The sequence below is a fragment of the Cibotium barometz genome, chromosome 46, assembly GCF_041138505.1.
Source record: "Cibotium barometz isolate CiBa-2024 chromosome 46, ASM4113850v1, whole genome shotgun sequence".
Classification (NCBI taxonomy): domain Eukaryota; kingdom Viridiplantae; phylum Streptophyta; class Polypodiopsida; order Cyatheales; family Cibotiaceae; genus Cibotium; species Cibotium barometz.
In genome coordinates this window covers 34,391,495-34,404,839 of record NC_141091.1, presented here as the reverse complement: position 1 = coordinate 34,404,839, position 13,345 = coordinate 34,391,495, and the positions used below count along the sequence as shown (strand labels likewise).

The 13,345-nt window shown below is 44.1% G+C and overlaps 1 protein-coding gene across 5 annotated transcripts in view; it reads left to right on the top strand.

The window, feature by feature from the left end:
• Positions 1–9,357, top strand: part of LOC147612157 (chromatin-remodeling ATPase INO80-like) — a 46,268-nt gene extending 36,911 nt beyond the window's left edge. For all 5 annotated transcript variants that reach the window (XM_086784027.1, XM_086784028.1, XM_086784031.1 and 2 more), the window contains 5 exons: positions 4,079–4,173; positions 4,250–4,406; positions 4,507–4,710; positions 4,816–5,004; positions 8,564–9,357. In XM_086784027.1, the coding sequence (XP_086640153.1) occupies positions 4,079–4,173; positions 4,250–4,406; positions 4,507–4,710; positions 4,816–5,004; positions 8,564–8,917 (999 nt within the window). In that variant the 3' untranslated portion in view covers positions 8,918–9,357. The remainder of the gene's footprint in view (positions 1–4,078; positions 4,174–4,249; positions 4,407–4,506; positions 4,711–4,815; positions 5,005–8,563) is intronic.
• Positions 9,358–13,345: the final 3,988 nt, after the last annotated feature.

Genomic DNA, 13,345 nt, shown 5'->3' with positions numbered 1-13,345 from the left:
GAAAAAGATTTGTAAGAAGTGTTTGTCATGTATGTCAGTTTTATGTGTTTGTACTCCCTTGTGTTTTAAAAGGCTCCAATATTTCAATTTATCCCTGTATAGATCCTAGGGGGTTTGACTTTCTGAGAAATTGATGTAAATGGAAGTCATGAGTGGTCGAGCTCTTTTGGCACATGTTCCCTAGCCCTCTTGAGTTTGTGTGTGTCCATGCTTGTTGAGCCTATGAGCCTTTTGTGCCAAACTCACTAGCCTTTGAACCACGCTTACTAGTCTCTGAGTTTGTAGCAAGGAACATTTCTTAGATGGAGCATTAGAGTGTAGTGTTGAGCCCAAATCACAATGGCTATTGAAGGTCTATCTCGAGACATCTCCACCTTTAGTCCAAAGGGGGGTTTGTTGGGTATTTTAGAGACTGTGTTTGTACCCATCGTGTACGTGTATCCTTATTTGTGTACCCGCTTGTGTTTGCATGTGAATAGCCCTTGTTTGTGTGTGCACACTCACTTATGTGAGTAAGCGAGTCAATACATGTGAACCACTGCTTATAGCCACTTAAGTGTTTGTGTGTGTAAGCATCGATGTCACTGTTATGGCCAATCCTTCATTTTTTTTCACTATTTGTACCCGCACTCTCCTCATTTCTATCCCTCCTTTTTCGGTGTTTACTCTCTAGCTTTCTAGCAAGCAACCTTCTCTTCTTGATTTAAAGCAACAGACCTGAGCAGAGGACCCGTGACTCAACACACACACATAAAAACATAGATATTGGGAGATTAAATCCCCCCCTCAAACAGATGTCCGTGATGAATCTTCTTCCGGTGGTGTTGCTAGGTAGTCAACACCTAGCTTTAGGCTCTGAGGCTAGGGCAAAGAACCCGGAATTGCAAAAATTGAGAGCTATGCATAAGAAATCCGAAGTTTTTGTCGACATACTAGCTTCAATTTGATGTAGAGGGCTTAATTTTGGAAAAGCTTTGATTTGGTTTTTTTCTCCTTTTTTGAGAAAATCCCGAATTCTAAATGCTGTAGTGGCTTCAATGTTGATGTAGGAGCTCGATTTTTGGAAAAACCCCAAATTTTTGCACATACATATGCTTAAAAGCATAAGTTGGTCACCTAGTGCTGCTGAGCCAGCAGATGACAGGGTGAGAGAGGCTCGGGAGGCAGTCTGGAGCTTCACGAGACCAGTTGTGCCGGCCCATTTACAGCACTCCCTTCTCTCCCCCTTCTCGGATACGGAACTGGAGGAGGCTCTTCAGGCATTACCTCGGGGCAAATGCCCAGGAGAGGACGGTCTTTCGGTGGCTTTCTTCCAGAGGTACTGGGGCCTCTTACACAGGGGCTTCAGATTGGCATTCCAGGAGATTATGGAGTCAGGAGTCATGTCGGACAGCATGGCTGAGGGTTTGATCCACTTGATCCCCAAAGAGGGAGGAGACAGACTGGAGATCAGACAGTGGAGACCGATCACCTTGCTAGGCACGGCCTACAAGGTCCTAGCTAAGGCGATCAGCAGGCGGCTTCAGCCTCACCTTCCGGACATCATCCACTCCACGCAGACTGGCTTCATCCAGGATAGGAGCATTCTGGATAACATTTTCTCCTTCTGGGAGGCTACGGCTCTGGCTAGATTTCGACAGGAGGATCTGGCAGTGCTCCTTCTCGACTTCGAGAAGGCATATGATCGGGTGGACTGGGCCTTCTTGGAAGGCACTATGGAGAGGATGGGCTTCCCCCCTCAGTGGATCCGTGGGGTCTCTGCACTCTACTCTTCGGCTCATAGCCAGGTGCTGATACAGGGCGTGCGCGGAGAGAGGTTCCAGCTCTCGCGCTCGGTGCGGCAGGGGTGCCCCTTAGCGCCCTTTCTTTTTCTTTTTGTGGCGGAGGCCATGAGCACTTTTTTGACGGCACAGGATACAGGTTTGCGGGGCCTCCAGCTTCCCATCCGTACCTCGGAGGAGCTCCTAGACTCGGAGTTTGCGGATGACACTGCTGTCTATCTTCAGGGAGGTGAGGAGAACCTCCGCCGCTTCGCCTTAGCCATGGACAGGTTTTGCAGAGCTTCGGGCGCTTTGATCAACTGGCACAAGTCGTGTGGGCTGTGGGTCAGCTCTATGCCCCCCCCGACTTGGAGGCCAGTTGACGGTTTTCAGTGGCTGCCCCCTGGTACTACAGTGCGTTATTTGGGATGTTATGTGGGCATTGACATATCTCCGGAGCAGCAGATAGCCCCCCTTCTTCTGAGCATTCGGAAGAAGCTTCTGTATTGGAGTACCGCTCGTTTATCTCTGGCTGGCCGAGTAGTTGTGGCCAACCAGGTTCTGCTTGCTACTATGTGGTACATCACTTCCTGCTGGGCCTTCTCTCGGGCATGCATTGGCCAGGTGCAGCGGCTCATCAGGAACTTTCTTTGGTCCGGTGGCGACGGGCGGCCCGCCAGGGCCAAGGTGGCATGGGCGGTGATCACTCAGCCGAGGGAGAGAGGCGGCCTGGGCATTGTTGATCCTATTTGCCAAAGCCGAGCATTGCTTGGCAAGTTGGTAGTTCGTGGCCTCCTGCCAGGCGCTGAGCCGTGGAAGGAGTTTCTTGTTTCCAGGATGCTCAGCCGCACCCCCTCTCTTAGCGGCCCCTGGACCCCCAGCATTAGGTGGATCTTTACAGAGCAGCGATCCAGAGGAGTGGGCCTTGGCTTCGAGGAGCGTTTTGCAGCTAGCGAGCACCCCGGCGGCGGCCGAGCATTGGCGGCGACAGGGGCTCTCCCCTGCCTTTCTTAGGGACTTCTGGCAGCGCCTTTGGGCCAGCTTCCGGCCCCGGAAGGTGACGCTTTTTCTCTGGCTCACAGCGCATAGAGGACTGGCTGTGGGGGCATGGCTAGCTTTTGGCAGACACCCAGCGTCCTGCCCTCGGTGCGGCCATGCACAGGAGTCGCAGCGGCACTGCTTATGGGATTGCCCACAGGCTCAGCAGGTCTGGCAGCGCGCTCTCAGGATGGTTTTTGCAGGCTCACCAGGTGAGATGCTGGTGACGTGGGGTGCGGTGGCTTGGGCCACGGACAGCGGCCCGGCCCTTGGATATGAGGACGTCCCTGGCAGCGCGACCATCCAGGTCTCTGACAGGGCGATGGCGGTGGTTCCGACGCCAGACTTCTCATCGGCAGCCCCTCAGGAGGGGGTCGGGCACAGATGGGAGATGATCAGCAGCATGACGGCTTGGCACATATGGAGAGCCCGATGCAGGGAGGCCATTGACCGCCAGGCGACTCCACCGGCGGAGGTCATACAGGCCCTCTGGGTGGACATCATTCACACCTTGAGAGGACACTGGGGGAAACTCCAGGGCGACTCGGATCGCATGAGAGGGCGCCGCAAGGCTTTCCTCCGCACTTGGCACCCTGGTCCTTTCCTCACCGCGAGGGGCGAGGATGTCACTTGGCACTACAGGCCTCCAGTCTGGCTTTTCTCACCTCCCACATGTACTACTAGGTAGCCCCCCCCAGAGAGCGGCCAGCCACGGGGGTGGAGCTCAGGAGTTCACTGTGTTCTATCCCTCCTTGCGAGGTGAGCTTTGTAGCCTTATGGCGTTTTCTCATTAACTAATAGAAGGATCTTTTTCCCGGAAAAAAAAAAAGTTGGTCACCTAGTGTTCTGCTGTCCTTGGAGTTTTGTTCTCCTGGGATCTGCCTGTCCTGGATCTTCTGTGCTCAACCTGTCTGGGTCCGTGCCATTGTTCAACATCTGCATGTGTGGTTGGTTATTGTGCAACATTTGCATCATCATCTGCTGCATCATCTGGATTGTAGGCATACCAATATACCATATAGTAGTTTTAGAAGGTGACGGCAAGCTCATTGGTTACTTATGGGTATAGCGTTGTTTGAGAACTTTAGACAATACAAGCATCACCATCTATGGTATAATCTTGCATATGGAGGGTGTCATTTAAATTTGTCTTGGTGTTTAATAAATTTAGATGTCTCTGTTGATTATAACATTATGTTTTAAGCAGAAAATTCCTATCAATATAATCATTTTGTGTTTATATGATCAACTTGGCCCTATAAGCAGTGGTTTTGTTTCAGGATTATATGAACTACCGCAAGTACAAGTATCTTCGACTTGATGGGTCTTCGAGTATAATGGATCGTAGGGATATGGTCAAGGATTTCCAGCATAGGTGAGAATGCTACCTAGTTGATCGATTTACTAGTTTTTTTCATACATGAGTGTCCTAACCTGTTGGAGTTTTACAGGGGGGACATTTTTGTTTTTCTCCTAAGCACAAGGGCAGGTGGACTCGGGATTAACTTGACGGCTGCTGATACTGTCATTTTTTATGAAAGTGATTGGAACCCAACCATGGACCTGCAGGCCATGGATAGAGCTCATCGACTTGGGCAAACCAAGGAGGTAAAATATTGTAGTTTTTTTTTTTTGACATGGCCAATTTTGAAGGAAGCATGTGATGCCTTGTGGACATTGTACTCACCACTACTTTTCGTATGAACAGGTGACTGTGTACAGATTAATTTGTAAAGGAACTGTGGAAGAAAAAATTGTGAAGCGTGCCAGTCAAAAGAATACTGTGCAGCAATTAGTGATGACAGGTGGGCATTCTCAGGGGGATATTTTTGAAGCTGAAGAGGTTGTGTCTTTACTTCTGGATGATGCTGAGCTCGAACAGAAAATGAAAGAACAAATCTCAAAGCAAGCGGTACTTTTTGATTTTTTCTTGGTTTGTGTTTCCTTAAGTTTTCTCAAGTGTTAAAACCTTGAATACTCCCATCATTTGAAAAGCATCAAACCATGCATGGTGCAGTTGCAGGATAAGCCTGAGACACGAAAGAAAGGATGGGGGGTGGTAACTTCGGGTGTCAAGCATGCTGTAAGGCTAGATGCAGAGGGTGGTGCATCTATCGAGGAGGAAGAAAATCCTTTGGTGGGAGATGGTAGTCCTGAAAAGGGTATGGAAAATGCAGTTCCTGCAGCTAAACAACGGCAGAGCAAGGTGAGAACTTTGTTGTGGGTTTGTTGTGGACTGACTGTGCTCTAATCACTCGTCAACAATTTCGTCTTCCTGCATTGAAATTTGCAGAACGCTGTCACTAGTGTTGCATGATGTTTGTGGCTGGTTGCCAAGCCACACACACTGTTGAAGGTTCATATTTCTCCCAAGTCGTCCTCTCATAAAACAACAGTTTTACCTAAAGCTTCTTACATTCCTTCCTATGGTTAACCCCATTTACCATGGCTACAAGTAGCTTTCTTTTTTAAAACATAAACTACATTAGTTTTTTTATGGACCTTTGGAACCCTATATCTATCTATCAGTAGATCGGGTACAGGGCATTTAGAAAATGCTTCTAATCATGTTCACATTTTGACAATCTTTCTTGTCAAGTAAGGGCTGAGAATGCTGATTTGCGGAGGCATTGCGAAACTACTTTGCCATAACATTGGGTTGCTATGGCTACAAGTAGTTTACTTTTTAAAACATAAACTACATTAGTTTTTTTATGGACCTTTGGAACCCTATATCTATCTATCGGTAGACTGGATACAGGGCATTTATAAAATGCTCCACATTCTGACAATCTTTCTTGTCATGTAAGGGCCGAGAATGCTGATTTGCGGAGGCATTGCGAAGCTACTTTGCCATAACATTTGATTGTTATACCAAAAGTGATGTTTCTGATCAGGTCCTTTTATGCTTAAACAGCATGGGCAGGTCATGCTAATTGGATTAGCATTGAGGCTTGAGCCTGGAGCCAGATGGCAGAGATTCTGGCCCCGGAGGCTTGAATCCAAGAATGCAGAGCACTAATTTTGCTAGTATTTTTTCTTTCCTGGCTGCTAGCTGAAGTCCAACAATGCAGATCATTTACCAAATTGCATCTGGTCAGCTCTTTATCTGTTAGTAAGTTTTGTTGTGCGAAAAGTGTTAAGACCTTTAAAGAAGGAAGAAGAAATGGGAGCGGCTGTGCTTCTTCTGGCACTCTTGGTAAGGAATGCTAGACCACCTACTTTTTTCCATACAAAGACTTGAGCACTTTGGATACCATTGACATATGCTGTGACATGTTTGAGCAAAGAAACTAGGCAGTGAGGGTTTATACTAATTCTTTAAAGCGGTGTGACTACCTGACTAGGTACCTTGTGTGCGTGCACTTTGTCATGTGCACAATGTGTATCTATCGTGTGCTACACGCACACAAGACTAGCTTCGAGGCTTGGGGAAGCTTGGAGCTAGGCAGGCTGATTGGCGAGTTGGGCTAGGGATAGATTAACAGGCGGGCACCCAAGTATGGACGGGAAGGTGCCCAAGTGTGCACGCCCGTTGACCGGCCAAGAGCCTATAAAAGGGTGGCCAAGGTTAGTCATTAGTTCATAGAGTCTCGTGTGTCTTTGTGAGAGCTCTATGGTCTGGAGCTTGTATCTGGTGCAGACGTGCACGTGCTTTTTGCAGCCAAGGCCGGCAGCAGTCTCGAGGCCCGTGAGGGTAGCTCCGTGGCGGTATGGGACGTCACGAGGTAGAGATTGACCAGGTTGATTGGCGAGTTGGGTTAGGGATAAACTAACAGGCGTGCACCCAAGTATGGACGGGCCCTATAAAAGGGTGGCCAAGGTTAGTCATTAGTTCATAGAGTCTCGTTTGTCTTTGTGAGAGCTCTATGGTCTGGAGCCTGGATCTAGTGCAGACGTGCACCTGCTTTTTGCAGCCAAGGCCGGCAGCAGTCTCGAGGCCCGCGAGGGTAGCTCCGTGGTGGTATGGGACGTCATGAGGTAGAGATTGGTCGGATTGTCAAGCTAGTTAGCCCACCTCGTGGCTTGGTGGGGACAACCAAGACTTGTGGGCTTGCCCACGGCAGTCAAGGTTGGGAGGTGAGTCAGGCCTGCACCCCCTTCACGTTTGCTTGGTTTGTTTGCAGGTTTCGAGTCTTGTGCGTGGAGCATTCTACGAGGTGATCTTGCGGGGATTTGACACACTCGCGTGTGCAGTAGCCTCCATCATGGACTAGTCTACTCTGCATCATGGCTGAATCTACCCTTCCATCTCCGGAGAAGTGATAGAATCTCTCTCACACCATAGACATAAGAGGGCAAGGAGATAAGAACTAGACTCAATTGGCACGAAGGGGGATTGTCTTTGCATTATGGCATAAAATGTATCGCTTGCAAATTTTGTGGAGAAGGTATCTTGAATGTTTCTCTTTCTATGTTATAGACTTAAAATGCGACTTGTATTAGTTACCATCATGCTTATATAACAAGTGTCACTTCGAAACCTGTCCGTTGCTTCCAAAGAGACCAAACGAAATGAAACAAAACCTTTCGAATCAATGAAACGGACGAAACATTTCTTGTGAGTATGGTTTGTGAATGGTCTTATCTTTGACGACCTCATGTGATGCAAGAGGGCAAGCCATTTTGTTGCACTGCATTCATCAACTATCTTTGAGCAGTAGAAGTCATGGATCAGAATATGAAATAGAGTCGACAGAGCAACCTCTACAGAATGGGATCTCTAGAGATGGGGACACTTTCGGATTGGAGGCTTGTCTCCAGGTTAAATTCATATCTTGTGCAGGTGAGAGAGAGCCATTTTGTTGCCCTGCATTTATCAACTATCTTTGAGCAATAGAAGTCATAGATTAAAGTATATGAACTAGAGAGTAGTGATGAGGGCCAGTTTTTGGATAGGAGGCTTGTCTTCAGGTCTATATTGTGCAGGTCATGTTGTTATACAGGTGACATGGCTCCATAGATGTTTCTATAGTCTCGATCATAGTAACAAAAAAAACCTGTTTCTAGCTTTCGAAACCTCAAACCTTTGAAATGGTTTTTAAAAACCTCAAAACCTCTCCACTACAGCAGTTTCGCCCAAATTTCAGGTTTTGTTTTCTCCCCTTGATTTTTTTGGGGATTTTTTAATTTTTGTTTTTCTTCCATATCTCCTCATTACCTTAAGAGACCATTTTTTCATCATTACACTATGTTTTTAGATGGCTACTATAATTTTTTTGAGTATTTATTACTTTATGAAATTGTTGATTTTTCGAAACCTCGCGGTTTCTTAGCCGAGGGACGAAACCTTTCAAAACAAAACCCCAAAAACCTCGAAATGAAAAAAAAACCTCGAAACGTTTCTTGTGACTATGGTTTCGATTGCATAAGGGAGACTTGGTCCTCAGTAGTAGAGAGCTAAACTGGTGGTCAGGTGAAGTGTGTAATCCTGCATGATCTCACTCACTCTAGGGTTCATGTCTCAGCTTTTCGTACTCTTCCTGGTTATATATTTGTGTCTGCATACAAATTTGGAATTGCACTTTCGTCCTCAATTTTATATTGGCATGCACTTGCATGGCTGAGGCAAAAACCCTTGCTTTTCACATTAGAATTGTTGGCCAGGTCAGAACTTTGTCAAAATTAAAAAAAAAAATTCGTAAAATAAAATCACCATGAGAGTGTGCATGGCTTTGTGTATGGGTTGTAAAAAAGGAGGAAGAAATTGCACATCTTTCGTTTATGGTCATGGCATGGGTAACAAATTATTTTTTGTTTTGCAGAGAAAGGGTGATGTGGAAGGTAAGCCATCAAAGCCACCAAAAGTGCCAAAAGTGAACAAGGGTTCAAATGTAAAAAAAGATGTGAAAGAACCCTCAGAGGTTACTGATGTTGGCGTGTCAAAGGTGAGAGGAAGGTCAAGAAAGAGTGCTTCTATCACAGCTATGGCAAGTGGTAATCATGATAGTCTTCAGGTGCTGAACAGTGGTGAAAGCGTCGTCGTGGAGAGTTCAGCTCAACATGATGTGCATAAAATGGTGGAAAATGAGCAACTTAGTCCACAAGAAGGGTTCTCTGATGCTTCATCCTTCCCTTCACATAATGAGAACTATTTTGGCCAAGTCCCTTTTCTATAAGTAGGGGCTCCAAAACCTACGGAATGCAAATAGTACCTGAAACGTCCAGCCTCATCAGTAATGTCTGCCAGTTCCTTCCAAGTAAAGAAGCCAGGCAAGCTCTCACAGAGGCAGAGTCTCTCTACTTTCTCGTATCTTGTTGCAGGCACAAATTTTGTAGCCAACTATGTTGAAGGTGCCAGGGCCAAATATGCTGCTTTACATTGATAAATTATGTATAATTGAATGGTGGGACACTGATTAATTATGTATAATTAAATGGTAGGTCACCATAAGGTTGAAGTGGGTGGAATGCATTCACAAGATTCCTCAAGCATTTACATTTCTGACTACTGCTGCCCAACCCCAATAAGTTGGTTGAATTGGAGGAGAGGTACTACGGTACAGTGGTATGATACATTTTTTTTGTCTAACCCATGTGGAAAGATTTAAATGACTCATCTCCATCTTTAACACAAGGATGACCGTTAACATGGTTTTGTGCAACTTGCACTCCATTACTTTTGCTAGAAAATGTTTATTTTTGTTTTTGCACGTGTATATACACACACACACACACACACACACACACACACACACACACACGGATTTAGTATTACATAACCTAATAGATGCAATATGCTTGAGCCTTGCCTCACTCCATGCGTTAGTTCATCCTCCATGCTTCATGCTTGATCCTTGCCTCATCCCATTCTTGAGTTTAACTTAGAGTCATCGTGTCCATAAGAACATGGAGTCCAAAAGTGCTGTTTTTTTTTTTGAGCATATGTTCTTTTATCAATCAAGTTTTAGTATTACATAACCTAATAGATGCAATATGCTTGAGCCTTGCCTCACTCCATGCGTGAGTTCATCCTCCATGCTTCATGCTTGATCCTTGCCTCATCCCATTCTTGAGTTTAACTTAGAGTCATCGTGTCCATAAGAACATGGAGTCCAAAAGTGCTGTTTTTTTTTTTGGCATATGTTCTTTTACCAATCAAATTGTTATCTCAGCATACCTGGATCCTGTATCAAGTTTCTTTCTTACTTAACAGCCTGCGACCAGTGCCTCAAGTCCCTAAACTCCATAGTCCTTGACACTCGCTCTCTCTATTTGTCCAAGGCTACTATAAGTGCCCGCGACCTTGACTAAAGTGCTCACATTCATCTATCACGTGGCTTACATCATCGGTGGCTTAGAGGTGGTTTTACTTTGTTGGGGCAGGTTACATTGGGTTGTGGGGTCTCTCTCTCTCTCTCTCTCTCTCTCTCTCTCTCTCTCTGAGATTTTCACATGGCTTCTCACTCTTTGGAGCCTTACATCTTCTCTTGTCTTCAGTCTTCTTGTCGTGGCAGCTTCTCTTCACGCGTCCGTCTCTTCTTTCAGTCTTCTTGGGGCAGCTTCTCTTCTCGTGGCAGCTTCTCTTCTCGTGTCCATGTCTTCCTTCAGATCTTCTTCTCGGTGTGGATCCTCTTCTTGGAAAGAGATATTCTTCTTCTTTTATGGTTGGGGCCATGAGCTCATCCGTCAGATCATTTTGTTCCATGTGAGCAACATGTTTCAATGTTTTGCTGACAGTTCCTTTGGGCTTTTTATGTTTATTTTATATTATTATGCAATGCAAACCTAAATTTATGCGGGAGGTCTTACCTCTTGCCTTATTCTGAATAAGGGCAGTATCTGTTTTCATTTTTACACTGATGCAATGTGTCCAATACATAATGCGTATAGCATTCATTCTCATGCACATTCTAAATGCAACTCTGGCTGTGAATAATCTTGAATTTGAGTGAGATTTACAGGCATTAATCAAGGGTTAAATGTAAAATGATGATTTTCACAAATTTATCAGCACAATTTTATCAGAAATTACATTAAATCAAGGGTAACCAATTTGTACGGGATGGTTGGAGTATCAAACCAACTCCGATTTGCAATCTGAAGTTTTGGGGATCTGTATCAGATACTTAATGGTTAATTTGAACCCTCAATTGCACCAAAATTAATTAGCAAATTAATGCTCTGTTTTGTGTGCAAAAAACAGAGTATGCGGGGAGTCCAGATCTGGTGCCTTACACTTCAAATGAGCTCAAATGCTTTCAAAGGCATCAAACAGCAATGAGTCTAGTAGAGGATTAAGCTAAGAAACACAAGATTTGATCAAATATTGAAAGCTTAATCTCTGTTTTACCAAAGTCACATGTAGATTTGATGAAGAGCTTGGATCTCAATGTAGACTTGATGAAACTCAATTCTGTCTTCACCAGCTTGTAGAGCATGCTTGATTACACCTTGGGCTAGGAGGAATTAGAAGGATTTGACTTGATGAAGTAGCAATGGTAAAAATTCCTCAGAAAAATGACGTCCTTCAATCTGCAAAAATCTACAGTTTTGCACTGAATTGGCCCACAAGATTTGAGGTGTGTGTAGCCCTATGAGTCTACTATAAGTACCTAAAAGGGCTTAGCCTAATGTTATGTGTGCAAGGAGAATGGAGTCCTCCACTAGCTGGGGGTGAAGGGAAAAGTGAAAAACTCACTAAAAATTTGATTTTTTGTTAATTATCTACTAATTTTAATTAATTAACTAATGGGCTCATAAACCTAATTGATTCTAGGTATGGTTCTGATACCATGTTGAAATTTGAGCATAATGATGAGCTATGGTGGATCATACACTAGAATCAACATCATTAACAAAGTGATTAGTAAATGATTAAGACGTAATTAGTGAATAATTAGCAAATAGATTAATGTAGGCATGGATAGTCAAAAACCAGTAAATTCTCATTAGGGCTATGCCTCAATTTATAGAGTTTACATCAAGCATCAAATCCCATTGATTTCTCCATGATTCACTCCCAGAATATCTCCACCTTTTACCTGATTCTCTCCACCTCTTCTCTTTTCCCTGAATATCTCCCAGAATAACTCCACACTCCTAAATTCTCTCATGCTACCCTTTATTCTCTCCCAGTAGATTTTTCTCACCTTCTCACAGGTTCTTTCACAATTACATCGCCTCTTTTACAGCCTCTAACCAAGGGCTTGTTCTCGCACACACCCTATTCACTTGTATTTTCAACATAAGCTAGGATGGTTAGCACGAGGGTTTTTTGCAAAATAGTGGGAGGATGGGTTTTGGCCAGATAAAATCCCTTGTTTTTTTGACTAAATCCAGAACAATGGGACATCCAAAGCTCAAGGTGAAGGTGTGGAAGAGGTATGAGAAACCTTAAGCTCATTCGCTAGGGTTTAGAGGAGTAATACAAGCTTAATTCATAAAATTAGTCACTAATGATATTGTGAAATCCAATGACATAGGCTTGATACAGTTCAAATCTTGGCAAATCTACATGAAATTATATCGTTTCAACATTAGTGGAGCCTCTAGCAGGGCGTGATGCATATGCTTAAAACCTTTCATTTCTTGATTTTGCTCTCTCGACGTATATAGAGATTAAGGGTCACCTCTCCTAAAAGCAAACCACAACAACATGTACTTACAATACCACCTGAATGTGCAATCATTGCTAGGAGCTAGCTGCATTTTCATATAACAAAAACGGGTAGTACGTCCAGATTTGGTAGAGAATAAACTTTTTGCAAGTAGTTCACAGTGAACAAGTGTCTTTTTGAAGCACTCAAATTAGTAATTGAGCTAATAAAGGTATTAAACACTCATTTTTTAGTAGGGCGGTCAAAGTGAAGCAAAAAGAGTATCGAGATTATGGTTTTTTGGTGGGATGTTTTATATGAAGTAAGTGGACCTTAGGCATATTTGGGATGCCTAAATCCACAAGCACTCAAGGCTCTTCAAACATAAAAACGTAAACTAAACTAAAGAAAATGAACAAAAGCACCAAGCTTTATTACTATCAATATGGCAAGGCAATGGGGTTTAATGAATTTCTTTCTTGTAACATGCATTTATATGGTGATGGTAATTGATGATCTCCTGTTGTAATAGTACTTGGCACACAACTCTTTGTAAAATCCTTATTTATAAAGGATTTTTAGTCATTATTTCTTGCTTCTTTTCAATATGGCCATGGGAGGGGAATTTATTTCAAAAAACAAGATAAATTTGATAAATCAATGTATCATGCATGGTCCATTAAGATGCAAATGGTAGTGATTAATCGAGATATGTGGGGCATTCTCAATGGGACATCAAGAAAACCAAGTGGTAGAGATCTTGAGGGGGCAACCACGTGGGAGAATTCAGACTCCAAGGCTTTGTCTTACATTATACATGGTTTAGTTGACTCAAAGTTTACAAAGACACCAAGTGGCTAACTCAAAGTTTACAAAGACACCAAGTGGCTAACTCAAAGTTTGCAAGTGAGGCTTGGGTTACACTTGAGGGAATATTTGGTCACGTCAATGCAACAACACGTCTTTTCTTAAAAAGAAACTTTATAGGATGTACATGGGCAAAGATGA